Source organism: Sturnira hondurensis, unplaced genomic scaffold (genome assembly GCF_014824575.4).
Source record: "Sturnira hondurensis isolate 20B ecotype Veracruz unplaced genomic scaffold, ASM1482457v3 Scaffold0001872, whole genome shotgun sequence".
NCBI classification, from domain to species: Eukaryota; Metazoa; Chordata; class Mammalia; order Chiroptera; family Phyllostomidae; genus Sturnira; species Sturnira hondurensis.
The window spans coordinates 41,086,672-41,112,954 of record NW_028074503.1 but is presented as its reverse complement, the minus strand read 5'-3'; the positions used below and the strand labels follow the sequence as shown (position 1 = coordinate 41,112,954).

The following is a 26,283-nucleotide window of genomic DNA, read 5'->3' as shown; positions in this document are numbered from 1 at the left end:
GGCCGGCTCTTCCTGTCCCAGTGCTGGGTCCAGTGGGGCTCACCATGTGCCTGGGCTCTGCGGGGGCCCACGCACCCCTATTGCAGGGACAGCCTGAGCCCCTGCTGGGCCACCCATGCATGTGCACTCACGGTGGGGGGGGCTTCTCCCCCTCCCACCCCCCGCTGACGTGTCCTGGGTGGTCTGGAGGCCATCTTGGGGTGTGGTCTGTGCCTCTGCTGCCCAGTGGACAGCAGACAGTCCTGTGGGGGGACAGCTCCGCCCAGGCAGGTGAACCAGTTACAAAACCGACAAGGGGGGTGTGCTCAGGAGGGCCGATGTTCCCCCTCCACCCCCCGAAGGGCCTGGGTCCCTCTGCAGCTTGGGGCTCCTCCTGGTGCCCCTGGGGCCAGGAGCTCCTGCAGCAGGACTGGCTGTGCCTGAGCCCCGCCCGCCCGGGGATGGGACTTCCGCAGAAGCGGGAATAACCGGGACGAGCACAACCGGGGCCAGGCCAGGTGCCTGGACACTCAGGACACCCACTTGGCCCTGAAGACTGACACCGGAGCCACCAGGCCTCCACCTCCCGTGTTTAAGAAAACAGCCCTTTGCTGAGGTCGGGGAACGCTCGGGGTCCCAGGGGCTCGATGCCCAGAGACGCAAGCTGCTGGGGAGGAGCAGGCCACGCTGCTCACAGGGGGCCACACAGCTCCCCCATGGGGATGGCAGCTGGGCCGCTGTCCCACATACCCTCTGGTGGCCTGGAGCGACCACCCTGACCAGGCGCATCCTGGGCTGCGGATGCTCGTGGCCTCCTGTGTCCTCAACTGGCAGCCGAAGCGCAGCAGGATCGGAGGAGGGGCCCAGGGGCCTCAGGACAATGGGGGGCCCAGACGTCCAGCTGACCCCCTGTATGTGCCGAGCACTGTCCCACAGCTTGCCAGCGAGGGGCTCCTGTGCCCAGCACTGCCGTTTCTGCAGGTTCTTACGTCTCATTTTTCACGAATGGAGTCATCAGCATTGGCAGCAACCCCCACATGCCCAGTGCCTCACCACAAGCTCTGAGTAGTGTCTCTGAACAAGAGGGACCCACAGCCACGGTCAGCTGAGAACAGACCCCCCCACAGTGGCCCTTCACCTGGGCACCTCTGGGCACGGGGCGTGCCCTGTTCCACAAGCTCTCTGACCGAGGACAGACCCACTCGCTGTGACAACAAACGCACCAGACAGAAGAGCTTACAAAAAGGATTTTATTAAATGGAGGAACGGCCACGCGGGGCGTCGGGTAGGAAATGTACAAAATGTCACATCGGGTCTGAGGAGCGAGAGTAGACGGCCGCGGGGCCAAGTGCCAGGGACCCGGCACCACGTGGAAACGAGCCCTGAGGGGGTAGGGGCCGCAGCGCCCCCAGGCCTGTCCACTGGTGGACGCCTCTCAGAAACCCCGAACATCCAGGAGCTTCCACGTGATAAAGCACAGGCTGCTGGGTTCCTGCCACGTCCTGCACCTCCACGTCCCATCAGGTTCCCCGCCTGCACCTGGACTGTCAGCTGCGGTGTTCCCAGGAAAACACCCCGAGCCCCGCACGACAACGGGAACCACGCCCCAGTCCCACGCAGCCCGGCTCTGCGAGATCTTTGGCATGGCCCATGCTTCCTGGTAGTAAAACTTCTCAAAACACCCATTTCTGCAAAATAACGTGTTTCTGTACATGGAGCTTTGCAAAATATACACATCTTTCTGCAGAGAAGGAAACCCCACGTGAGGGCCGGCACGGGATGCTGAGGCTGGTCCACCTTAGGCCTCAGGGGTCACACGAGGTCGAGCTCTGCCTCCAGTGCCGCGGCCATCTCGTCCGCCTCCGAGCTGCTGCCCTCCTCGTCCTCACAGCTGGACGCCCTGCTGGACTCGCTGGCCACATCCTCCTCACTCAGCTTCCTCTTGTGGCCCCTGAAAGAGAAGTACTTGCTGAGACACTGGCACATGTGCCCCCTGTGGCTGTCGGCAGACGCGGGGATGCCAAGGGGCGTCCAACCTCCACTCGGAAGCCGGCCCCAGTGCGGAGGCGAGGCGGAGGCCACCTGCTGGGCCCCGCCCCCTGGGAGCACTTGCCGGAGTGGGCCAAGGGGAGGCAGGGCGGGCTCTGGCCAGAACCAGTGACCTGCCAGTCCAGCCCACCCTGGAGCCGCCGCTCCCCTTTCTGACACACAGCTGCTTGCTGAGCGTGGCTTGTACAAGGAGCCCCCACACACGAGCGTGTTACCCGGCCACACGGATGATGGACGAGTCTTGCAGACAGAGTGGAGGCCCAGCCCAGGGAGCCTGTGGCTCTTGGTGTCCTCAGGCAAAACCCGTGACTGTGATGCTCACTCAATGGCAGCCACACAGGCACATCCTGGGAGCAGCCTGCGCGGCTGCCCACCACACAGGCCCTGCAGACTCAGGAGGGACTCGCTGAGCCCCACCAGCCACAGATGCTCGCCGTTCTCCCCAAGGCCTCAGAGACCCTGATGTCCCACTGCGCCAGGGATACTCAGCCACACCTTGAGAATGGGTGCCAGGCAACCCCACCTTGCCCTGACTGCATCCCCACCTGGGACCAGGCAGAGCAGCCTCATGTCACAACCCCAAAGGGTCTCCTGCAAAGACTGTGCTGAGACAGTGGTCCCCTGGGACAGGCATGACACTAGACCTGGCACAAGCAGATGTGCAACACATGTCCACACAACACAAGGCAGTGTGTTAACATCTGCACACAGCCCTGGCTGGTGCGGCTCAGTGGACTGAGCACGGGCCTGTGAACCGAAGGGTCGCCAGTTTGACTCCCAGTCAGGGCACAGGCCTGGGCTGCAGGCCAGGTCCCCAGTGGGGGCACAAGAGGCGACCACACAGCGATGTTTCTCTCTCTCCTTCCCTTCCCCTCTCTCTAAAATAAGTGGAGTCTTAAAAAAATACATGAAGACAGCGCCTGGCGGCTGTTGATCTGGGGCAGGGGTGAGTCGGGTCTTGGCCCAAAAGCACAGACAGACCCGACTCCTTCTGGGACAGCACAGTCGTGTTCAACAGCACCCGGCCGCCTCTGAGCAGCCTGGCCGCCCAGAACCGGCAGGATGTGCTGCCAATGGCATCGGGCCTCAGCCAGCACGAGCGGGGCCAACGGCGACAGGCAGGCACTGGCACCCGGGGTGGCTTCACCTCGCCGCAGACAGAAACACGGCTCCCGTGCTCTGTGGCTCCGCTTGCTCTGAGTGCCCAAGGCTGCCCTGGCCCCCGCAGGGCCCACCCTCACCTGGGCCCCCGGCCGTCCGCCACGCCCCTCTCACTGGGCGGCCTGGACTCCGGCACGGGCCTCCTCGGGGCCGCTGGGGCCTCAGGCTCCTTGGGCGCAGCCCTGCCCTCCCGCTCCTCCTCCTCCGGCTTCTTCTTCTCGCTGTCGCTGTCGTCGCTGCCTTCGCCCAGGATGTCGTCCACCTGTGGGGACCAAGAGCTGCTGCGGACCCAGCGCCGGCCACGCACCCCACAGGCAGGTGCTGCCCCTCTCGTTCGCAGCAGACACGCCTGCAGCACGGCCCGTGGGCTGCGTGTCTGATGCGGCTTTACGCTCCCGCACGGGGCCCAGCGCGGCCACACCGGACACCTAGGATGGTGACCAGGCACTCCGTCACCCCATGCCAGCCCTCAACTGGCAAGAGGACACTGCCACCACCGCCCGGGGGCTCAGGCGGGACAGCTGTGACGGTGGTTTGGCTTTTCCCAGGAAGGCAAACGGACAAAACTCCAACACCCAGTGACCCTGCACATCCCCATGACGAGACTGGACAAGCGGGTCCCCTCTGTGAAACGAGGAGGCCTTCGCGGACCGGATTCTGTCCCGGTTCCCAGTGCGGATTCTTAAAACCCTGAAGTTTCCTGGGCAAGAGCAGTGACTTCTGTCCCTGTGTGACTCTGGTGGCCCCTGGACAGAGCTGGTCACCAGAAAGACCAGGCTGTGGTAACAAGCTTGGATCCCTCAGCCCCCTGCAGCCTTCGGGGACTGGGGTGGGGGGGCTGTGGATGCAGTGGACGGGCAGTCACACCTCCGCGAGGAGGCCCCTGGCCCCGCTGACGGAGGCTGTCCGGGCTCTCCAGGTGGGAGGGCATGTCCATGCGCTGGGCGGTGGGGTCCCCTGCTCTGCGGGACAGAAGCTCCTGCACTTGGAGCCTCTGGGCCTCGCCTGGGAACCCCCCACCAGCTGCAAAGGTGAGCCGTCCAGCCAATGGCGGAACGAGTCGGGGACATAGGGACATGGGAACCCAGACGGCTGTCAGGGCTGAGGCCACAGCCTGGGGCACCTGATATGGGACAGCACCTTCCACCGGGGGTCTGGACGTCAGTGTCTGCAGCACCTGCAGTGGACATCCACGCTCTGGTCACGGGAGCCCCTCTGGGTGATGTGGGACCATAGCCACCCGTGACAGGTCAGGACAGTCCAGAGCCAGCTCTGATCACTGCCACCACCCGGGGCAGGCAGAGGCTTTGCCTTCAGGGCCTCGCTGGACAGATCTGCCAGTGGCGCCCATGGTGGCGCCTGCTGGCATCAAGGGCACTGGCCCGGCGCCCCCTGGTGTCTTCACTGGGCGCGTTACTGTATCGATAAGCACGCCTCCTGCTAGAACACTGCATTTCGCCCTGAAATACTTGAAGTCTTTCACTGCATCACACATTTTCAAGAGAACAGAAGGGACTAAAACCAGCTGTTCTAAGTCTGACCGGTTCAGTCCCGTCCCAGCAGCGCAGGGCCCACGAGGTGGCCCAGGGTCCACAGCGCATCCGGCCACGGACGAACCTCACTGTTGGCACCAGCACACGGGCCCCGGCCAGGGGGCCAGCCGTTCTCAAGGCAGAGACGCGTCTGGTCAGAGACACTAAAGCCACGGAGCCGGCCTCACACTCGGGCCCCGACTCCCGCTCCCCCACAGATGGTGCCCGTGTGTCGGCGGCGTCCCGGGCGTTTTGTGTGAAAGGGCCACTTTGTTCTCTCTGAGTCACCTGCGGGCAGCTGCTCACCTCATGTCATTTTACAGGGCAAAGGGAAATATGCTAAAATCTCGGAAATCTGAAAGCAGGTGTGTGAGGAGAAACAAAATTCACCTTTACTGAGTTAGCCACTGAAATCCTCCCGAGTTGGGTCACACATATGCTGCTACCGCATACGTCTCCAGCGACCCGGTGAGGGGCACGGGACCCCAGAACGAAGGGAACTGACCTGGAAGCGGGGCGGGGGGGCTCGCCGCTGTCCCCAGGGCGAGACCCCACACACAGCTCTCAGGCTCCATTTCAGCCCCTGGTCCCAGCACCCCCTCCTCCGCTTCCTGTGTTTGGTGAGAACCTGTGAAGAGGGGGAATCTGGACAGGGGGCCCCTCCCCGAGCCTCGCAGAAACGAGCACGCTGTGAGTGTTGGCTGAGAGCAGAGATGGGGGTGCCGATGCAGGTGGGGGAGGTGCTCAGGAAGACCGCACCGCCTCCTGCAAAGGGCCGCCGCCTAGGCGGGACAGCCAGTAACAGGGTTCTAGGCGCTGGCCTCAGGAAACAGATACCTGTGAGGCCCGATGCCACCTTCACAAAGGTGTCTGGAACCAGCGTGGACTCAGCCCTCTCCTGCCGGAGGAACACCCCCTGTTCCTCTGGCGCTGCGCCCTCACTCACGGGACAGAAGCGCTTACAGACACGTGGAGGTTCAGCCTTTCCAACGAGGGAAGGCAGCGTGCACAGCCTCTGTGGTCCCCCACATTCCCCAAGCCCTTAAGGGGCCCCACCTTCTCCCCCTTCTGCTCTGCACACTTCACCCCACGTCCGGGTGCCGCCCCGCACTGGCTGACCGAGCCAGCAGTCTGCAGACACGGGCATTCCACGACGTGAGAAGTAAATCGGGATGTGTTGCACTTCTGCAACCAGAACGTCGACATGCCGTTTTCACAGGCACCCTTCCGTCGGGGTGAGAGCCGCACGTGTCTCCCACTCAAGGTGTCTGGAACATCCGTGACCACACGGCTCCCGCCCCCGACACACACATGCTCCACATGCAGACGCGGGTTCTCTGGTGCTGGGGATCGCCACCACCAGCCCCAAGTCTCCGAGCTCACTGGCTGGCCCATGAGCACCTGCCCCAAAGGGTCGCTCGGCCACACCTGGTGCTGACTGCAGGGTGGCCAGGCCACTCGCGTGTCAGTCATGCTGAGACACAGCAGACGGCCCGGGCCTCGGGAGACAAACAGCAGCCCTGCAGCTCCCACAGTGGGGGGACCAGCCCCTCCCAACCTGGCCCAGGGCCCAGCTGCACAGCCACGTCTCTGTGTCCCTCTGACTTCCTCGGAATATTCTGGAATGTAGCCCTTTTCCCAGAGCCTGCCAACCCTGGGGCAATGCAGTGCTCGCAAGAGTGAGACTCGGCTGGTGCGGCTGGCCCTCTCACCACCTGGGAGGTCTCTGCCCACCGGCGTCTCTCCCCTCTTCTGGGATCCGATGCCAGAGGGGTAGGACTTCCCCCTGACGACCTACAGAGACCCCGATGGCACCACCTCCCCCCAGGGGCTTGGCCCCTGACAGGCAGTGAGGGGCAGAAGGGCCATGGGTGTCCCCAAGGACGTGGGCTGAGCAGGACCGGGATGAGCTGGTGTGAGAGCTTCTGTGGTTTTCAAAGACAAACCAGGGATGGGCAGCACCCCGGCCCCACCTGCATGACACCAGGAGCACCCCCTTATCAATGACACATCGGGACCCTGTCAGGTGCCCTGAGGAGGGGGTGGGGCGGGGCTTTGGGGCCGGCACACGGCTCACCTCCTTGTCCATGCTCTCCAGGTCCTCCTTACACAGCGTGTACAGCGGCATGGTCTCGGACATGCTGGGCTGCCGCTGTCTCCGACAAGGGCTGGGCCGCACGGCGTCGGGAGCTCCTGTTGGCTCCTCCCCAAACAGCTGTGGCTGGTGGGGATGGACAGCTCTGCAAGGAAGAGGTGAGGGCCCACATGAGGGAGGCCGGCTGGAGGTCCCTGTTCCCGTGCTGAATCAGACACCTGACCTGGGGCAGGTGCACACGCATGCACATGCACTGTCTGCTCCTTGTCTGGGCTGTGCAGGCTGAGCCAGCGGAGAGCCAGCTCCCTCCCCCGCTCCCAGGCACCCATGCGGCTTTACTCATTTCCTAACAAAGGGAAAATGGGAAGAGCAAAGACAAAAAACTTCCCAGAAACCAGCAGGAAGTGTTACTTATCCTCAAAGTAGGGTCAAACCAGCGGTAAGACTTAAAATTGGAAACTACTCCAATGTGTCCGAGCCGTGAGACAGAAAACCCGAGACGCTGAGGTTCAGAGACAGGACAGCCCTCAGGGAGCCGCGCCCACTTGAGACGAAGCTCTGGGAACGAGGGGGTGGGCCCCCCGACTGCAGCCGAGACACACTCAGCGTTGGCCCAGGTGCTCACGTTCCAGGGTGTGGGTGGCAGCCCCTGCACTCCATCCACGGCCCTGGCGGACCGCACAAGAGACGGAAGCACAGAGCTGCAAGCCCCGCAGGTGGGAAGAGACAGCCCTCTCTGCGTGGGAACCTCTGTTCTGCAGGCGACTCCGCAGGAGGGCGTGGACAAGGAGCAGAGTGGGGACGGTCTCTGCCCGCCACGGGAGTGACGGGGGCCTGCGCGCCTAAGTTGTCTCAAAACCCCTAACGAGGAAAAGCACCCCCTCTGTGTCGCTGAGACGAGACACAGGCCCGCCTTCGGGCTGGGGGGCGGCAGCTGGACTCACGATTCCCCTGGGAGTAGCCTTCGAGAGCACCCCCAGGCCCCGCAGGCCCCCACTGCTCAGAGCCCCTGGGCTTTCCAGGCTGCACGGTGGGGGAGGTTAAGACAGGGATCCCTCTTTCCTTACAGAACTCGGACATCCCATCACCTGGGACGCAGAACTCGCCGCACAGCCCCCCAGTGCATGTGAACTTCACGGGGCACTTGAAGTTCAGGAGAACACGGCTCCCTGGAGGCGCCAGACAGAGGCGCAGGCGGGAACCAGGCACAACGGTGGTTCTGGAAAAGCCTCGGGGCCTCTGACGTGGCCAGTCCTGCGAGGCAAAGGGCGGCTCCATGGCGGAGTCTACGCCCAGGCTAGTGCAGTGACTTACTGTGGGGATGCTGGGCTTCCGAGTTGAAAAAAGAAGGAAACTTCACTGAAAACCGGCTCGTTAAGAGTCCAGTGCAGCGGGCGGGGTGTCTTCCTCAGAAAAGCGGGCCGAGGCGAAAGGTCTATCCAGCCGTGGCTGCACGTGCACTATTGGCCCTGCACCGAACCGCAACCACTCCAGAAGACCGCGGGCGGTGCCCTGTCCCTGTCCTGGAGCGCCACCTACTGGCCAGGGCCCTCTCCTGCCTGCAGCAAGGCTGACCCTCCAGAACCCATTTCCGTACCCCACTTTCACGTATCCCAAACAACTCAGGCAACTGCGTGCCTCTGCTCTTCATGTTTTTTAAAAATTTTTATTTATTTATCTTTAGAGCGGAAGGGAAGGAGAGACAGAGAGAAATATCAATGCATGGTTGCCTCTCATGTGTCCCCCCACTGGGAACGGGCCTGCAACCCAGACATGTGCCCTGACTGGGAATCGAACCGCGATCGTGTGGTTCGCAGGCCCACGCTCAACCCACTGAGCTACACCAGCCAGGGCTGCTCTTCATGTTTAAGAGAAGTCAACCGCTGTGGTTTCCCTTTCATCAGTGTGGAGACCAGGTTTAACACATAAGAACTGCTCACACAGACAGTGCAGGGGCTGTGTGACTGCCATGGATTCTGGAAACCACTGTGAAACTGCAACTCACAGACTGCGCCTTGGCACCACCCCTTCCACACACAGACCCCCCCAACACCCTGCTTCCGAAGCAAATGCCAACGCCCGGCAGAGCAGCACCTGCTTGGAACAGAAACCCCAACCCCTCGGCACCGAATCACAGGGTCTGGGACGGGAGTGGCAGTTGCTGGGGTCACGCCCAGACTCTGTCCCTCAGGCTCAAAGCGTGAATCACAGCCCTCTTCCCGCCAGAGGAAGGCTGGCCACCCGAGTCCCCCCAGCAACCACTCGGGCCAGTCTAGCAGCACACAGCGGCCCCTGCAGGACTTGGGCGTGGGCTGCACACATGCACTCCCTCCAATCAGCACCTGCACTTCTTTCTGACCGCAGTGGGGCTGACCATGTGCACTGACCCACACTGCTCCAGAGGGGGACCCCCAGCAGGTGCCAGGGTCAACGTGCGTTGGGGGGAGTTGGGAGCTGTGTGTGGAGCTCTGACTGCACAGAGCAGCCACCCTGCCCCATGTCCCCTGGGTCCCCAGTGTGGGTGCTGAGCTGAGGTTCAGTCCGAGTGCTGTCGGCCTCATGGTCCCACCTCCCATCACCCCTGCTCTCAAAGTCTGAGTCCCAGACAGCGGGGGCCCCCATTCTCCCCCCTCCCTGACCTGAACGGCCACGCCACGGTGCTATAACATCCTGCTGGGTTCAGGGGACGTCCACGTGGGGCCATCATGGCCCCTGGGCTCTGGCTGTCCCGGCAGGCCAGTGGCTACCCCTCCTTGTTCTCGTGCGAGCACAGAGAAATCGGCCTATGTCAGAGTGGGGAATGCTGCCCCTACCTGGCACGTGCCCCCCCAGGCACCACTTGGACGCCTCTGCTGGTGAAGCCCCTTCCCCACCACTGCCATCACCCCTGGCTGTGAGGTCACCGGAGTAGGAGCGTGGTGTCCTGTTCCAGGGCAAAGCAGAGCCAGACACTCGGAGGGGCAGAAACGCAAAGCCCAAGTGCACCCCACACTGACCCGATCTCCCCTAAATGGGGGCCTCAGAAGTGAGGACAGCCCCGCCCCTCAAGGACAACTCACGGAGGAGAACAAGCACAGGCCGCGCTTTGCAGGGAAGCGGGCGGACACAGGCCCGCCCTGGACACCGCCTGCCTCCGCACCACAGAGGCCGAGGAAACATGGGTGTCGGTCCCCTGGGCCTCTCTCCTCCACGTCCACGCATACCCACAACGCCCCACCTGCCAGCTGGGCTCAGTGAGGTGGGCAGGTGGCCAGGAGGCTGCACCGCCAGGCCCAGGCCCAGCACCCGTCTGCCTCTCGCCACCTCCTGCCCTGTGCAAGGGCCAGACCCAGAGAGCGATGCCATCAGGGGTCAGGTCAGCCCCCCAGGCCCACCGTCTGCTGGGAGTCGGCCAAGACGGCACGTGGAGGCAGCACTGAGCCTGTGTGAGCAGGTCCCTGACACCTGGGGACACAGACTGAACCACAGACCTGCCTGTTCAGTCTGAGACCCGACAGTGCAAAAGACACAGGTCGGATGTGGAAGGGGGGGGGGCAGGAGGCGGGGGGTGGCTCCATGCTGGCTGCCAGGGAGTCCAACCCAGAATCAGGCACAGCTCTGACTCCCCTCACCACCTCCCCCAGCCCCCCAGGCGAGCCCAGCTGGATGTACCTGAAGGATGAGTGCTCCGTGTGGACCTGCAGGGAGCCGGGGGGCCCGGGCCCGGCCGCGCCTTTTCGGATGAGTTTGCCAGTGCTAGCGTCGTAGATGCGCACATCGGGGCTGGGCTGGGCCCTGGGGTGCACAGGCGTCGGATGGAACAGGGCAGCTGGGAGGACACCCTGCCGGTCGGGAAAGGCTGCGGGGCCGTCCTCCCTGTGGGTGAGAACCAGCCGCGAGACAGTGCTGGGCTGACTGTGGACGTGGGGGCCCCGAGAAAGGCCGTGAGCAGAGCCATCCCTCCAATGGACACCCAGTGCCGGTGTGGGGCAGGACGCAGGCCCCCGCACAGACCGCACTGTTGGTCTCTCCTACCCACCCCGGGGCTTTTCCTATGAGGGCCACACTCACACTGACGGAGAACCGGAAGCCTTTCTCAACATCTCTCAGAAAAAGAAACACAGGAGACAAAACAGGCACGCAGGTATCCTCACTACAGCCCAACCTCTCCCAAACCAGGTTCCGTAGCGGCTGTGTGGTTCACACGCCTGCCTGCAGCCGTGACCCACCACCGACAGCCCCCAGAAAAACAGGCCCTCTCCCCGCTGGTGGGATGCGTCCGTGAGTGGCTCACCTCGGCGCCTTGCCGTAGTCCTCGCTCAGTGGGAAGAGCTGCTCCTCCACCTTGTCCCAGCGCTCCAGGCAGCTCCACAGCCAGTCGGGGTTCACCACGTGCAGCCGCCCGCACGCCTGGGCCTGCCGCACCTTTTCCGTACCTGCAACGAGGGGCCAGCGGCCCTGCTGTCCTGGGGTAGGGCCTCTATGGACGGCCCTCGCCCAGGACACCCCCAGCCCCGTGCACGCAGAGGCCCAGGCGGGCAGGCACAGAACCTGCCCTGTTAGGATCTCACCAGCACGTGATCACCAGGAAGATGTGCCTGGAAATCCCACATGCAGTCGGAGCCCTGCCACTGGCTGAGAGATGGCAGAGGCCCGCCCAGAGGCAGCCCACCCCAGCTGCCCCGCCTGGGGGAGGTCAGAGGCTGGCGGGCACTCACCGGCCCGTGCGGCAATCAGGTGGGTGGCCCTGTCTGGGGCGTCGGGGTCCAGCACCAGCTGGGGGAGCACCCTGGCCCCGAGGGCTGTGGCGTGGTAGTGCTCCCGCGTCCTCTCCACGGGGAAACTGGTGGGGTGCAGCCCGCTGAATGCTATGGCCACGTCTGCCAGCACTCGGCTCTTGAGCTCGGGGACAATCTTCCGGATGTCGGGGGCGTCGGGGACCTCCCCACGCAGGTAGCGGTCGTACCGGGCGTAGTAGTCGGAGTGCACGCGGGCCAGGATCTCCTCCAGGTGCACCAGGTGGTCGTCCTCATCCTCGTCCTCCTCGTCCTCGTCCTCCTCCTCCACGCTCTGGTCCAGGGACTCGCCCACCGTGATGCCCGACTGCTCGCTGTTCTGGGACTCCGTCTCGGCCTCCTTCCTGTCCGAGGCGCCACCCGCCAGCCCACAGAGGCTGTCCCGCTCACCCTCCTCCTGCAGGTCCGGGTGGACGCCAGGTGCCGGCTCCCCACAGTGATTTGCCCCTGTGGGCCGCTCTCCTCCGGGGCCAGTGGGCCCGCCCTGCTGCCCGGTCCGCCCGGCGTCCCGCATGGGTTCTGGCCTCCTCTGGCCACCCTTCTCCCCGTTTTCACCATCAGAGGTGGCCGAGGACGGGCCCTCGGACTCGCCACTGCCCTCGCTGTCACTGGACAAGTCGAAGTCCAGGTCACCGCCTGCCAAGCCCTGGGCAGGCCGCTTCTCTGCCAAGGTCCGACCCTGCTCCTGAGCACAGGCTGGGGGCCCTCTGTCATCAGCCGGGGGGGTGCGGGCGACAGGCCGGAGGCCCCTCTCCTCCACCGAGCCAGGTGAGGCCATGTCCCCATTGACCTCCCTTGTGGACTTCCCAAGGCCATTGCTCTGCTCGAGCCCGGCAACTGGCCTTCCGTCCTCGGCGTCCTTGACGGCTGGAGTGCGGTCTATGGCATCAGCCCCTTTGGAAGGATGACTCACTGCACGTGCGGACAAGAGGAGAGGGCAGGCACTGTGATTCCTGAGACAGGAAAACGCAGAGCAAAGCAGCCAGACCCCACTGACTCTCGGTCCGGATCCTCAGTCCCAGCACGGCGGTTACAGCAGGAACTGCAGACCCTACAGACCTGACTCAACCCCACCGAGCCGCAAAGACAGCCAGGTCAGCACGAACAAAACCCGGAACTGAAACTAAGTGACACCCTGCTTTCCATTCTGACGTGACCCCCGCAGCCTCTGCAACCCTGAGACACGGACAGACCCCTGGACCCAGAGCTGCCCCAGATGGGGACAGTCAGGACACAGGTGTGCACCCTGCTCTAGGGGGGCTTGGAAGGCAGCCGCCCACCTTTCTTCCTTGCTGGAGGCTCCCGGGACCCAGGCGGGGCGTGGATGTCCCCCGTGCCCTGGAAGTAGACGTACTTCTTCACGGTGATGAGATTGGGGGCAAACTTCCAGACGTCTTCTCGGTCATCAATGATGCACACCATCGAGTCTCCGCAGGGAAAGAGGTTTCTACAAGTGAGCGTGTGTCAGAACCACCAGCACAATTTACAAACAAGCCTCACACGCTCCATGTCATGATAACCCTTCATACGTGACCAGCACACAGCCAACTGTCAACAGGCACAAACCGCACCAGGCCTCTGTCAGGTGCAGGGTCATGCCATTCCCCGAGAAGGTGACATAGAGGGTGACAGTCTCCCCCACTACTCTGGGGCTTCTCACAGAAAAACTCAGCCACCTGCCTCAGAGGCCAGGGCGCCTTGGGGGCAACCTCAAACCGCAGCCAGGGCTTGGCACTGCCGCGGACAATCACACCTTATCCACCCAAAGGCCAGGGCCGGGGCCAGCTGCTCCCCAGGTGGGGCCTTCAGAGAGAGGCGGGAGGGCCTGGCTTTGCTCCAGCTTGCCGTGGGAGTCTCTCTGAGCCCCTGTGACTGGGGTGGGGCGTCCCCATCGCAGAGGGCGGGAAGGGGGAGGGCTGGGTGACGGGAGGAGTGGGGACGGCAGAGGGTGGACAGGAACGTGACCTCCTCACGCCCGCAGCCTTCGAGGCATGCCAGCTCCGCCAACGCTGCACCGCAAGGTGTGACCAAGTGGACAGCGGCCGCCCCCAGAAGGCTCTGGGTACTTCCTGCACTTTGCCCTGCTCCCAGCTCCGTCTCCCAGCCTCCTGGGCCCTCGCTACTGCCACCGGGACTTGCCGGGGGGTGGAAGGAGGGTCTAGGGGACAGTGGAGAAGACGGTGGCCGGCCCGGCAGCAGCAAGCTGCTGCTCTGTTACCCCGGATGTGGCCTCACCACAGGCCTGAGCAGTGAGCCCGAAGCAGCACGGCGGGGACGCACCTGAGGTTCCCGGTCTTAGAAAACGGGTCGATACACTCATCTCTCGACAGGATTCGGTGAGAAAAGAGCTTCTTCTCAGGGTCCAGAAAGCCTGTGAGAAGGAAGCAGCACGAGGTCGCGGGTGTCCCAGACCCCAGAGGCTCCACGGCACTGTGAAGAGCTCCCACTTCAGAGTCGGACAGAGCGTCCCACCTGGACACTGACTGCACCTCCCCCTCCAGGTGAGACCACTCATGGTCCTCTCCTGAGTGCTGGGGGCACGGCTCTGGAGACACTGGCCTCAACGCCGCCTGGGATCACTGGGACCAGAGACAGTAGACGGCACTTGGCAGCGCTCCCCCAGGAAGCGTGGGCACATGCCCACCGTGTGCGGCCAAGAGCCCTCCCTGGGTGAGGCACCTGCCTCGTGTCGGCTCCTGCATCCCATCACTGATGAGCAAAGGGGTGACTGGGCACCTCAGCAGCACCTGTGGACGCACCCTGACAACATGGCCGTGGTTATCTGGGGCCTTTACAGGCACAGTCCTGCCAGCCCTGCCCACAGCCTGGCTCAAGCGTGGGACATCACTGGCACGTGTCCTCAACCCGAGTCGCCTGTCCTCAAAGCGACGCCACCAGCAAAGCCCGCCCACCCACCCCCTGCCTCGGCCTCTCAAAGCCCCTCCTGCTGCCCCCCGACTGCCCTGGGACCCGTGAGTTGTCGGCTAGTCGGCACCAGGAAACGCTGGCTCCTGCGGGAGAGACACCACGTCGGCTCTCGCACGTAAAGGACACGCGGCTCTGCGTGAACACGGCCCCAGTCAGTGCCCGATCCTGCAGCTCCCCGGGGGGGTCACTAGTGTCTCTGGGACAAAGTGAGTGAAAGAACCTAACAACAGTATTTCTGCCCCAATCATCCTGAAAACACACATTCTATGAAAAACAATAACCTTCAAAATTAAAAGAATTAGGAGGAAGCTACAGACACCATCGTTCAACACCACCACCAGCTGTCAGGACGAAAGCCTGGGCCCACTTGCCCTGTGAGTGGCTGTACGAACTGGCCACCTGCTGACCCCGTCTGGCTATGACCCCTGCAGACCCCAGCGGACACCTGGATCAGGCTCCTCGGCTGGCCTGGTGGGTACCCCCGTCCCCAAAGGCCCACAGCTTTCAAAGCTGTGTGGGTGCCTCTCCTGACACCCAGCCAGCATCTGTGGGGGTAGGGGGACACACAGCAGCTGCAGGTCCCCTGTGCCCCATCACTAGGAGGGGGTCTGCGGTCTCCTTGGAGTACCCCGTCCAGATGCGGTACAAGGTGGGAATTCTAGGCACAAAGTGCAGCCTGCCACAGGGCCTCCGGGGGCTGTGCCGCCCATAGTCCCACACACGCTGTGATGGGGACACTTGCAGGCACTATGACTGAAACTAGTACTGTCTTCCTATGAGGCCACGTGCTGCACTGCCTGGAGACAGAGACGCCGGGATCCCGCAGGCAGTTGCACAGGGACGCCGAGGTCTGTCCCAAAAGGGCCTGATATGCTGTCCCCACACGGCAGGTGGGGACCCACCACCAGAGCCGGGGGGCCCCACACTGACAGCACCTGTGCTGCATCTCAGCTACAGATGGCTGACTGTGATGTGCTGCTCCCCTGTTCACAATTACTACCTCCTCCCAGGCACCACCTGTGAATGGGGGTGGGAGACTCCTTTCTCCACCAACAGGAGAAGACCAAGCCCTTCCGGGGGAGTGGTCTGGATTCCCAGGTGCCGAGGTAGACACCAGGGAGCTGGGCTGCATTGCACCACACACAGCACGTCCACCAGCAGCCAAGACCGGACGCCAGCTGCCCCCAGGAGGTGACCCTACACTCTGTCCCCAGCCGAGCGGCCACTGTGGATAACCCTGCCCAGGGCTCCTGCTGGCACACACGGCGAGAGTGCAGCCGCACAGCCCACCGCCTGCAGAGACAGCCGGTCAAGGCTCCGCCGCCACACTGCTCACGCCCAACACGAGAGCTGTCTGCCGGCACCTCAAGTGTTAAGTGCAGACAGACGTGAACGGTGTGGCTGCAGACCTGCTTCCAAACCAATCACTTACACTTCTTGTAAGTTCGCTTACATAGAGTTTCCTTTTCTGGACATCTACGGTACTGACCAACTTCCAAACTGGCACATGGCTGCACCTGACACAAGTGACAGCTGCCTGTCCCTTTGGGCTGGCCTGAGGGAACCCGCAGGGCAGGGGGTGCTGACCAGGAGACCGGGGGCCCGAGCTGTAGCGATGTCCCGAGGCCTGGCCACCCTGCCCGCCGGCTCCCAGTGAGGCTGGGACAGAGCCCCCCACTTTGGGACGGCACTGCGGGCAGTGAGGCTGGCCAGGGCCAGTGCTCCGGGTGCAGCATGTGTCGCGGGCCCACGCTGCCTGCTCACCTGCGATCGTGTGTGCATACAGCCGGCTGCCGAAGGTGAAGACGTGCAGCTCGTACAGCCGGGCGACCTTCTCCAGGAACTCCCTGCAGTGCGGACGCAGGCGGGTGTGCAGCATCGGCTCGCCCCGGCCCAGCTGGAAGTGCAGGATGCCCTGCGGAGCAGAGGGGCCGTCAGCAGAGGGGCCCAGGGCAGTGGCGCCCTACCTGCAGGGCCAAGTTGGCTGCTCTGCTGTGGCCACAACCCCTGGCAACTGCCCAGGGAACCACAGTGACCACCTCCGATAGGTAAGGCAAGCACAGAGACCACCAGTGCCAGCGAAGGCCACCACGGTGTCACAGAAGGGGGGTGAGGATGCCCACAGACCCACTCTTTCCCTGACCACCACAGCCACTCTCGCTGATGATGGATGAGAGCCAGAGTCTGAAGGGACACCACACACGCCATGCTTCCAAACACTGACGGCAGGGCCCCCCAAGCAGCGCCCTGAGTCCCTCGGCACACAGGTGCAGGCAGCAACAGTGCCCTGCTTCTGCACAGCGCCCTGCAAATGAGCTCACGCTCTGCAGGGGTGTGCTCTGATCCTTCTCATCCCACTTACCACTAATTTCCTAAGTAATAATACTCTAAACAATAGCTAAAGGAAAAAAGGCAAACGACTTCAGGCTCAGTCAACTTTTTCCTTGGTCCCAGTTAGTCCAAGTCCTTACAATGCGGCTTCTCTGTGAAAAGACTCTGGTGTCTGAGTTCCATAAACTCTCCCCCAACTGAGCAGTTAGAGTCCACGACGCACAAAAACACCCTTACAAGCACGAGTTAGGAATTAAGGGCGTCCTCCTAAAGTCGCCAGCAGTGCCCAGGTGCAGCAGCAGCACAGGGGTGGGTGCCGGATGATGGGCAAAGCCCTGTCCCCCCGCTGTGCGGGTCCCCACGGAGGGACAGCCCACAGGCAGGTGCGGCAGAGGCACAAGGAAGCCACCAGCAGTCGCTGAGGCCTGGCCATGCCAATGCCGCACACTTTCGCTTTCTGGACCACCCTGGCTGAGGAACCTGCAAGTTACAGCCTGTTCCCACCGTCTGACGGACTTCAAAGGCACAGCAAGTCTGGGAGTCGGCCTGGCCCGCCCACCAGGGACGCCTTCCCATGGTGCTGCCCCAACTGAGCCCTGAGCTCTGCACAAGCAAAGACCCGGCACCCGAAGGTGTCTGCATGCCACCACGCAATGGCCACAAGGTTAATACCACGACGGCCGCAATGATGCTGCATCTCCATGGGAACAACTGCAGGAGTGACACTGGCTGTGAGCAGCCACTCGCAGCTCCAAAACCTCCTGGGGGGTCTGGAAGATCAGCAGCTCAGCTCCCCGCCGAGCACGGACAGATCACAGAGAGGAGGCAGGCTTCCACCCTGAACCCCACCCCCCTGCCCTGGAGAGCTTGCACAGGGCGTCCAGCCTCCACTGCAGCCAGGTGTCCACCTGTACTGCCCCCACCACGGCAGATGTTCCCAGGGACCTCGAGACCGCCTCTCTCTGCTCCCCTCCCCTCATGGCCTGCTCCCAAGCCCTCAGCCCCCAGCGAACACAGCCACACATGGGCCCAGCAGGCGGCTTGGGCGACAAAGAGCTGGGAGTGAGTGTCTCCCGACTACCCGAGCTGGGGGGCCGCTGGGGCACCGGCCGTGGGGACCCCGGGGAGTGTGAGACGCCAGCTTACCTTGTTGGACATCTGCTGGCAGTGCTGCTCCGTGGTGTGGATCAGGGTCTGGTCCAGGTCGACCATGAGCACCAGCTTCCTGCTCCGGTGCAGGCGCTGCTGGTCTTCCCGCCCGAGCTTCTCAGCTTGCTGCAGCAGGAAACGCAGGTGCGAGTGCACTCAGGTGCAAGACGCCACCCAGCTCGCGGGAGGGGGCTGGGCGTGTCCTCCCCGGAGCCTGCTGTGTGAGCTCCGCCCACACCCAGCACTCTGCCGAGGACGCTGCCCTTCCATCAAGGGTGTGAACCCACGGAGGAGGAGCGAAAAGGGGTCACTCCTCTAAAAACTCAGGTGGATGCTGTGGCGTGACCTGGCGCCTGTGAGCCGCAGTGCTTTGGGGGAGAGCGGGAAGGTGGGCTGCACAAGGGGGTCAGCTGGGACATGAGGCAACAGACATGTGGGGGGCACCTGGGTACCCTGGCCCAGTGCAGGGCTCTCTCACCTTGGGAGAGACCTGGGAGGTCCCAGAGACACACGGCACGGCCATTGCCCTCGAGGGTTGAAAGGGCCTGGTCTGACCTAGCTCAGCCGGAGGATGGCCTGGGCCCATGACAAGGACTCCGGGCTGAGTCACAAGCATCTCTCACTGCCACTGACGTGCAGTCACTACTGTGGACAAACACTGGGCCTCCCTAGGGTGCACAGTGTCCTCACCTGTCCCCAAAGGGGGGGACCGACAGCGACTCTGCAATGGCAGGAACAATGGAGGACTTTCTTCTCTCTTTACTCTCCAACCCCCCAGCTCCGCTGCGAGCACGAGCACACACACACACACACACATGCACACACATACGTGCACGTCTGCCTAAAGGTCAGGAACCCGCAGAAACCAGAGGCGGGTATCTGGCACTTCGTCCTTCTCACAAAAATGAAGTTGGCGTCTATCGCTTAAAAGCACAATCTAGGAAGATGGCTACAATGCAGCGCCGACCCACAGAAATGTGCAGCCCTGAGGCAGCTCGGCTGCTGGGCTCCCCTGAAGCACCGACAGCTCTGCCCTGGGGATGCCCACCCGCCTGCCCCCCGGGAGACCCAGAGTGTGAGGACACGAGGCGTCAGGGACTTGCCCACCCGCCTGCCCCCCGGGAGACCCAGAGTGTGAGGACACGAGGCGTCAGGGACTCGGGGGCTCTTGGGACATACGAGAAGAACAGCGGCAGTAAAGAGCCAAGTTCCCCACCTGTGCGGACCCCTTTGGCTCCGGGGTGGGTGACGCTGGTGTGCAAACGCTCTGTAGCCCCTGCCCACTCAGCCCTGGGGACCNATGAAGTTGGCGTCTATCGCTTAAAAGCACAATCTAGGAAGATGGCTACAATGCAGCGCCGACCCACAGAAATGTGCAGCCCTGAGGCAGCTCGGCTGCTGGGCTCCCCTGAAGCACCGACAGCTCTGCCCTGGGGATGCCCACCCGCCTGCCCCCCGGGAGACCCAGAGTGTGAGGACACGAGGCGTCAGGGACTCGGGGGCTCTTGGGACATACGAGAAGAACAGCGGCAGTAAAGGGCCAAGTTCCCCACCTGTGCGGACCCCTTTGGCTCCGGGGTGGGTGACGCTGGTGTGCAAACGCTCTGTAGCCCCTGCCCACTCAGCCCTGGGACCAGGCCTGGGGCTCACAGCTCTGCTCGCTGAGCCCGCTTGGGGAAGAGACAAGCACAGCCCTGCCAGCCCCTCCCCAGCCCCTGTGGTCGCTTCAGAGACAGAGGCAACGCCGCCGCCCTCCAGCGGCCCCAGGATCCTCGGGCAGCACTCACCTCAGAGCTCACCATCAGCTCCGGGACGCTGTGCACCATCGACACGGTGGCTGTGGACAGTGGCACCTGCTGCCTGCCGTTCTTGCTCTGCAGCCTGTGGAAGCGAGAGCTGTGAGGCAGCCGCAGCGAACACGCTCCCTTCCGTGTGGCGTGCTGTGCTGCTGGCACCTGCACCGCGTCCCCCACTTTGTGCACATGGGGGACCGGCCCAACTGTCACGTCCCAGCCGCCCCAAGCACTCGTGGACACCAGCCCTCCCCATGGACACAGAGCCAGCAGATACCACCCCATGCACGGTGGGGTCAGACACGTACCTGACTGCGGGGGACCAGAGGGCTGAGCCTCATGTGCGGGGTGTGGGAAGGGCATCTGCCAGCAGCAGCCGGCCCCCAGCTGGCCCCTGCCCTCGACCTCTCTCCTTGGCTCCAGCCCCCACTCCCGCCCCCCACCAACCAGGGGCACGAGTTCTCTCCCGACCGGTACTTACTGGGTCAGGTCTTGGCCACATTCGGCGCACAAGCCTTTCATAACGACTGGGTGGCTGCATCCTTCTACTCGCACCAGAACCGCGCTGGAAATGGGGCAAACGCAGAGATCAGGCGGGTGGCCCTGGAACTCTGGCGTCCCCTCACCCTCCCGAGAACACTGAGGGGAGGGTGATGCCTGGCCCACTGCACGCCTGGGTGCAGGTCTCCCCCTCCAGGGCCCAGCTCTCTGGTCATGAAATGAAGGGGCCTGCTGCTTTACCCGGGGGCCCGTCTCCCCTGAAACACAACGAGCCACACAGGGCAGGTGCAGGACGATGAATGTCCTGTCGGGGGAGGAGGCGTGGGGGAACATGGAAACTGTCTCAAACCCTCTAGTTTCTGATACATAATTCAGGACCAACACGGCACGCACAGATGAGGAACTACAACAGAACAAGTGAGGAATGCCTGCCTCCCGGTCTGTGGGGCAGAGAGGCTGTGAGGCAGCTACGCGTCTGCTGGGATCCTGGTCCCAGCTCCAGTTCCTGTGCAGGCAGGGGTCGCATTTCCATCCCGTGTTCCTAGCCAGTCCCGGGAGCCGCCAGCCCCAGAGAGCTCTGTCCCCAGCAGGGCATCCCTCTCCCTGGGCGGACCCTTCCCAGTCATTAACACCTGAACAGAGACAGCCCCAACTTCCCACCTTGAACAAACAACAACAGGAACAGACCAGCCCTGCGCTGGACCCCAAACCACTCCTCAAAGCGACCTGCCTTACAGGGTGTGGCCAGACACCTCTGCCTCACGTTCCCGGCTGGCCCTTCAGGGCTCCCTGAATCTCCTCAGCTCTCACCACCAGGTTTTGTGCCTTCTGGTCTCCAGAGCCGGCCTTTGGGTCCAGTCTTGGGACGCTGGCCCAGCTGCCCCTCACCGCCAGGTGGCTCCCCAGCCACACCCAGCCACACGCGGGCAGCCCTTCTTCCAGTTGCCAGGGCTCAGTGGCCCTGCAGGAGCACCTGCACCCTGCTCTTCAATCCTGCTCCTGCATTACGGACCCACCCTGCCTGCAGCTCGCCCCGCCCCTTCTCCAAACCCCCTTCCAATGCTCTCAATCCAGGCGCCCTCCCCACTGGGGGCCCCCCTCACTCGTCTGGCAACAAGTGGCGGAATCAGCAGAGGGGCCCCAGGCCTTTTCCGAAAGCCAAAGCTGCGTGCAACTGCCAGTTAACGGACCGGCTGGAGCCTGGTGAAAACCTGCCATTTGCCCCCTGGATGCTGGCGGCTGGCGGCGTGACAGAGCAGAGCCCGCAGTCCTCCCCGGGTGCAACAGCGCCAACGCTGTGGATACTTGGCTCCGGTTCTGTTGACCGACCCTCATGCGCGTGCAGGCCACACACCACCAGGGACAGACGGCCGGCCCAGGTCTGCATTTACTCCCCTCACTCATTTTTAAACTAAAACTTACAGCTTGGAGGGTGTTTTTTCAGGAATTCCCAAAATTGTACCAGGATTTCACTAATCACCCCTAGAAACATGAACTTGAAGCTACACTTGGTGTGTCTCTAGCTCAACCAATGACAAGTCAAAGAGCTTTACGAGGTATGGGTTTCCAGTCCGCAGCCTGCTTTTCTGATTCTTAACAGTGTTTTTTGAAGGCTGAGCTCTTAGTTTTGATGAAGTCCAGTTCCCCAAGTTCTCAGTGCAATCACTAGGAAACCTCTCGCCCGGGATCACTGAGACGGATGAGACCAGACAAGTCAAAATGCACGTCTAAACAAGAGAGAGGTCCCGTCTGGACAGGGGTGGTGGTTTCCAAGGCGTACACGTCTGAGAAGACCCACAGTGCCAGCTGGTCACGGGCACACAGGCCTAGGCCATGGGATCTGCCAACTGAGGGCTGTGGGTGGCTTTCAGAAAGGGCCTCTGGCAGGACGAGGGGGGCCTGGGCTGCTCCAGGGGAGTCCTGCCCACAGCTCCCAGGTCCATCTCAGCTCCCCCGACACTGCCTGCCCCCCAGCTGGCTTCTAACTCATCCTCAGGGTCCTGGGAACCCACACACACAAGCGCAGCAGCCACCTGCCTGTCACCCTGCAGGCACAACCTCACTGCACTTCCCCATGACCACCGTGACCTGGTGACATGCTGGCTAAGGACACATCCCCAAACACTGTTGGAGGTACCCCAGGCACAGGACTCCCTCTGCCTGGGCCACCTCTGCCCAGTGTCCCCAACACCCAGAGCTGTACCTCCTCCTCAAGGTCTCTCAGCTCCCACTGCCTTGGGTGACAAGTGGCACACCCTCCTATCATGCTGTAACTCAGGGCCCAAGGGACACCAGTCCCTAAGAGAGCAGGGAGGCACTGGCCCTGCCTGGCTTCTGAGTCCCAGGCAAAGACCAGCAGTTGGCAGACTGCTGGTAAAGGCATGCACGCACACACGCACACTAAGGACCCCACACACTCTTGGCTGTGTGGATTGAGTCTCACCTCTCTCTGAAGTCTCTCACTTGCTGGTTACACTAAGAGTCACGTCATTCTCTCTTCTCAGGTCATGAGGTTTTGCCTGCCACACTCTACAAGGCAGGTCAGGGCTCCAGGGCACACTTCGTGCCCAGAGATGTCTCTGGTCATTGTAACTCATCTAGAGGGTGGGGGGCTGGGCTGTGACGAAGCCCCTATGGGGCACAGGGTGCCTACAACACACTGATGGGTGTTGGCTCGGGTTCTCTCCTGGTGGGGAGCCCAGAGCTCTGTGTACCTACAGCCCATAGGACCCCTCTTGTTCCACTGGCCTGATGCCACCCTGCTGAACTGGAGGAGGCGTGCTAAGTGTTCAGAGATGGTGGTACATCTTGGCTGAAGGGGAGTTTGAGGCCAACTGCAGGCTGCCCAGTCAGCCCTGCCTGAGGTCTGCATTCCTGCTGGCCCATTGAGACCAGTCTCTGAAGCTTCTGCAGTTTGGAGAGGATGGCGAGGGGTTAGGGGGAGGCCTGGGGCTCAGTGCTGAACAGGACCACATGGGGCACACGCACAAGCAGCACTACCCACGTGCTGTGCCCCATCATCCCGTGACGGTGTGTGACAGTCACAAAGGACTCTGACATGTGGACCCCCCAGTGATACTCACACAAGGCCCAGGGAAATACCATGTATTTCCCGCACAACACACACTCACCCAACTTTCCCGGACGGTGTCCTCAGCCTCTGTGCGCGCTCCGGTGGGGAGCGGGAAGGGCTCAGGTGCACCGGCTGGCAGAGCCCGAGCACACTGGGGAACGCTGGGCAGGAGGACCCGGTCTCCCCTAAGCTCTGAGAGTCCGAGTGAGTCCAGGAGAAACAAGAGTGCTCTGTACCCAGATCCTGGTTTTAAAATGCCCTTCTCACCAGAAGGAAGCAGGACTTCTTAGAGAAGTGGCTGAGCCCAGGGCAGGGCCTGGAGAGCTGAGCACTAAACACTGGTCGTGTCGGAAACCAGGGTTGTGCTCTGACCGACAGGACCTCATCAGAGCAGCCAGCTCAAGGGGGCTCCCACTGACCTGACTGGGGATACTTTGGGCCCCAGCACAAATAACAGTTCAGAACCCACTGAGTAAAGCATGCCCCCCGAGTCCTCACTGACGAGCTGCCAGAGAGGGCCACAGCTGACGGTGGGGACAAAGGTGACAAGGACAATTCGGTGTCCCATGCTCACTCCCTCCTACGCTGGCTCCAGCTGCGGGTTCTTGGAGAGCCCTGTGATGAACCGCTGCAGCGAGACATCCCAGGGCCTCAAGCAACAGAAACATGAAGAAGCGCCTTTGCACAGGGAGCCCGCCCTCAGACCAGTGGCTCAGCTGACCAGGAGGGCAATGCCCTGGGTCGCTCTGATTCTGGACCCATGGACATCACCAATGCACAGCGCATGGAGTTCCTCAGTCGCTGGCTGTGTCCTGTCACTGACCTGCCTGGGCTGTGGTGGCCCTCTCTGCACAGAGGAGCAGAGTGGCACAGTGGACAGCACTTCACCTCAGGAGTGTTCTACACGGAGACACATCAGGAGACACATCAGGACCGGCTTCCCCTCCATCAGGCACAGATGGCAGATTTACAAGCTCATTAGGCCCCAAGCAAGTCAGCTGAGCTCTGACTTCAAAGCAGTGATGACAGAGTTCCACAGTGTGTCAACAGTGAGCCCCTCCCTCTAAGGAAGCCAGCTCTGTCCTGAGGCTGAACCCCTTTCCCTGCCCCCCACCTCGGCAGACAGTGGGCAGGTGTGGGCACCCAGTTTCATCTCCAAAGGGTGAGAAGGGGAAGTGGATGAAGAGCAAGGCTACCAAGACTGGGATGAAGGATGGGCTTATCCCAACCCTCTCTGGTCATCAGCTTCCGGGACCGGGTACAAGCTCCGCAGCTGAGAGTCAGTGCAAGTCTTAGGGGGAGGGGAGCAGACCACAGGGAGCAGCACCACCAATGAAAGACAGGAGTGGACAGAACCCCCCCCCCCCAGCTTCAGGGGGATGCACTGTGGCCCCTTGGAAAGAAGCAGTGCACCAATCACCACGCCGAGGCGGAGATGCTCACCTGCCCCGCCTGTTCCTGACAATAAAAACATCTAGGAGTCTCAGGCACACACACCTGTGCGCACTTCAACCCGATCTCAAGAGCACACGAAGTATGCACCAACAGGTTCACACGCCTCAACAGAAGAAAACAGTCCCTTTATGAGGTTAACACTAAGCCTGGGCGTCTGGGCCTCTCCTAGGTGTACTACCACCTGCGCCCGGCTGCATCCCCTTCCTGAACTACTACGCAGAAACACAGCGGGTTTTACGACCGCGTTCCACAAGGTTTATGAGAATCAGAAGTACACACCCCCGAGAGTTTACAGCGCGATGACAAGCATGCAGCGCGCTAATGCATTTTGCGCTCGCTGTCGCCCCGAATTTTCCTAACTTTCAAACGCGGTGTCTTGGGAACAGGCTCCTATTACAGGAAAGAAATGAACACAACTCACCTCAAGACAATTGACAAGCAATGGCCGCCATACAGCCTCAGAAAGGCACGCAGACGCACAGCTGGGCGGGGGAGTCCCACCTCGGAAAGTTCCCCCAGAGCACAACCCCTAGCCCCTTTCCTGCCTAGTGCCCGGCGCCGCCCCCTCTGCTGGCCCAGGATGCCCGCCCGCCCTCCCCTTGCACACACTCACCCGGGTGCCACCACCTGGCCCGGCTGCGCACACAGCTCCCGCACCACACCGGCGCGCTCCGACCTCAGCCTGCGCTCCGCGCGCACGCAGCCCCCGGAGCCGGCGCGGGCAGGGGCGGGCCCGGCGGGCGGCGCGGAGGAGGCGGCCTCGCACACGGCCAGCACCGAGCCGATGCGCACCGTCGTCCCCGACGCCACCCTCCACTCGAGCAGGCGCAGCGGCCCGGGGCCCGGGCAGCGCACCTCCGCCACGGCCGCCAGCGGGGTGCCCTCGGCGGGAACGCGGTCGGCGGTCGGCGCCTCCATCGTGGCCGGTAGGGTCGCTGCGGAGATGCGGCGGGCGGGCGCTCAGGGTCCCGCGCCCATTGCGGACGGACGAGCGGACCGGCGACTCCGGCCCAAGCGGCGGTGGTGGTTGCGCTTCGACTCCCAATCCGGCACCGGCTTCCACCCGCCACCCGGGTCCGCGCTGACTTCCGGGACAGCGTGTGACGTCGTTACGTCACGTGCGTGCGCCAGGAGGCCCGTGTGTAAACAGAAACCCACGCGGGGCCCGTCAGACGCTGCAACAGCCATCAGTACCCTGGATCAAACCCGTGGGGCTGGCCCTGGCGGAAATAGTGTTGCTACGCCCAGTTTACTCTGTGAATACGGTCCCAGCACGCAACGCGTGCTGCAGTCGCACAGGTCCCTTTACGCGCTGACACCCAGGGGGCTTTTTCGACGTGTCCCAGCGTGCACCGCGCGCTACCTTACAGCGGTCTCCAAGAGGCGCTTCGAGTCCCGGCGTGCAATGCGGGCCGCCGACCTACCGTCCTCTCGCCCGCTGAGGTGTGCACCCTGGGAACTA

At 62.8% G+C, this 26,283-nt stretch overlaps 1 protein-coding gene across 3 annotated transcripts; it reads right to left on the bottom strand.

Annotated features, from left to right (window-relative positions):
- Window positions 1–1,211: 1,211 nt before the first annotated feature.
- CTDP1 (CTD phosphatase subunit 1) lies at window positions 1,212–26,032 on the bottom strand. Of its 3 annotated transcripts, none has more exons than XM_037036136.1 (13): window positions 25,435–25,739; window positions 20,274–20,357; window positions 19,787–19,880; window positions 17,997–18,125; window positions 16,284–16,434; window positions 13,872–13,962; window positions 12,872–13,038; window positions 11,514–12,503; window positions 11,090–11,231; window positions 10,468–10,671; window positions 6,799–6,961; window positions 3,270–3,451; window positions 1,212–1,930 (listed from the first exon to the last, which is right to left on the bottom strand). In XM_037036136.1, exons 1-13 carry the CDS (start codon window positions 25,737–25,739, stop codon window positions 1,792–1,794), a joined length of 2,841 nt encoding a protein of 946 aa, XP_036892031.1. In that variant the 3' UTR covers window positions 1,212–1,791. The 3 variants fall into 3 exon arrangements, with proteins under 3 accessions (XP_036892031.1, XP_036892037.1, XP_036892033.1); XM_037036142.1 differs by having other exon boundaries at window positions 1,792–1,930; window positions 25,677–26,014; XM_037036138.1 differs by lacking the exon at window positions 3,270–3,451 and having other exon boundaries at window positions 1,809–1,930; window positions 25,435–26,032.
- Window positions 26,033–26,283: the final 251 nt, after the last annotated feature.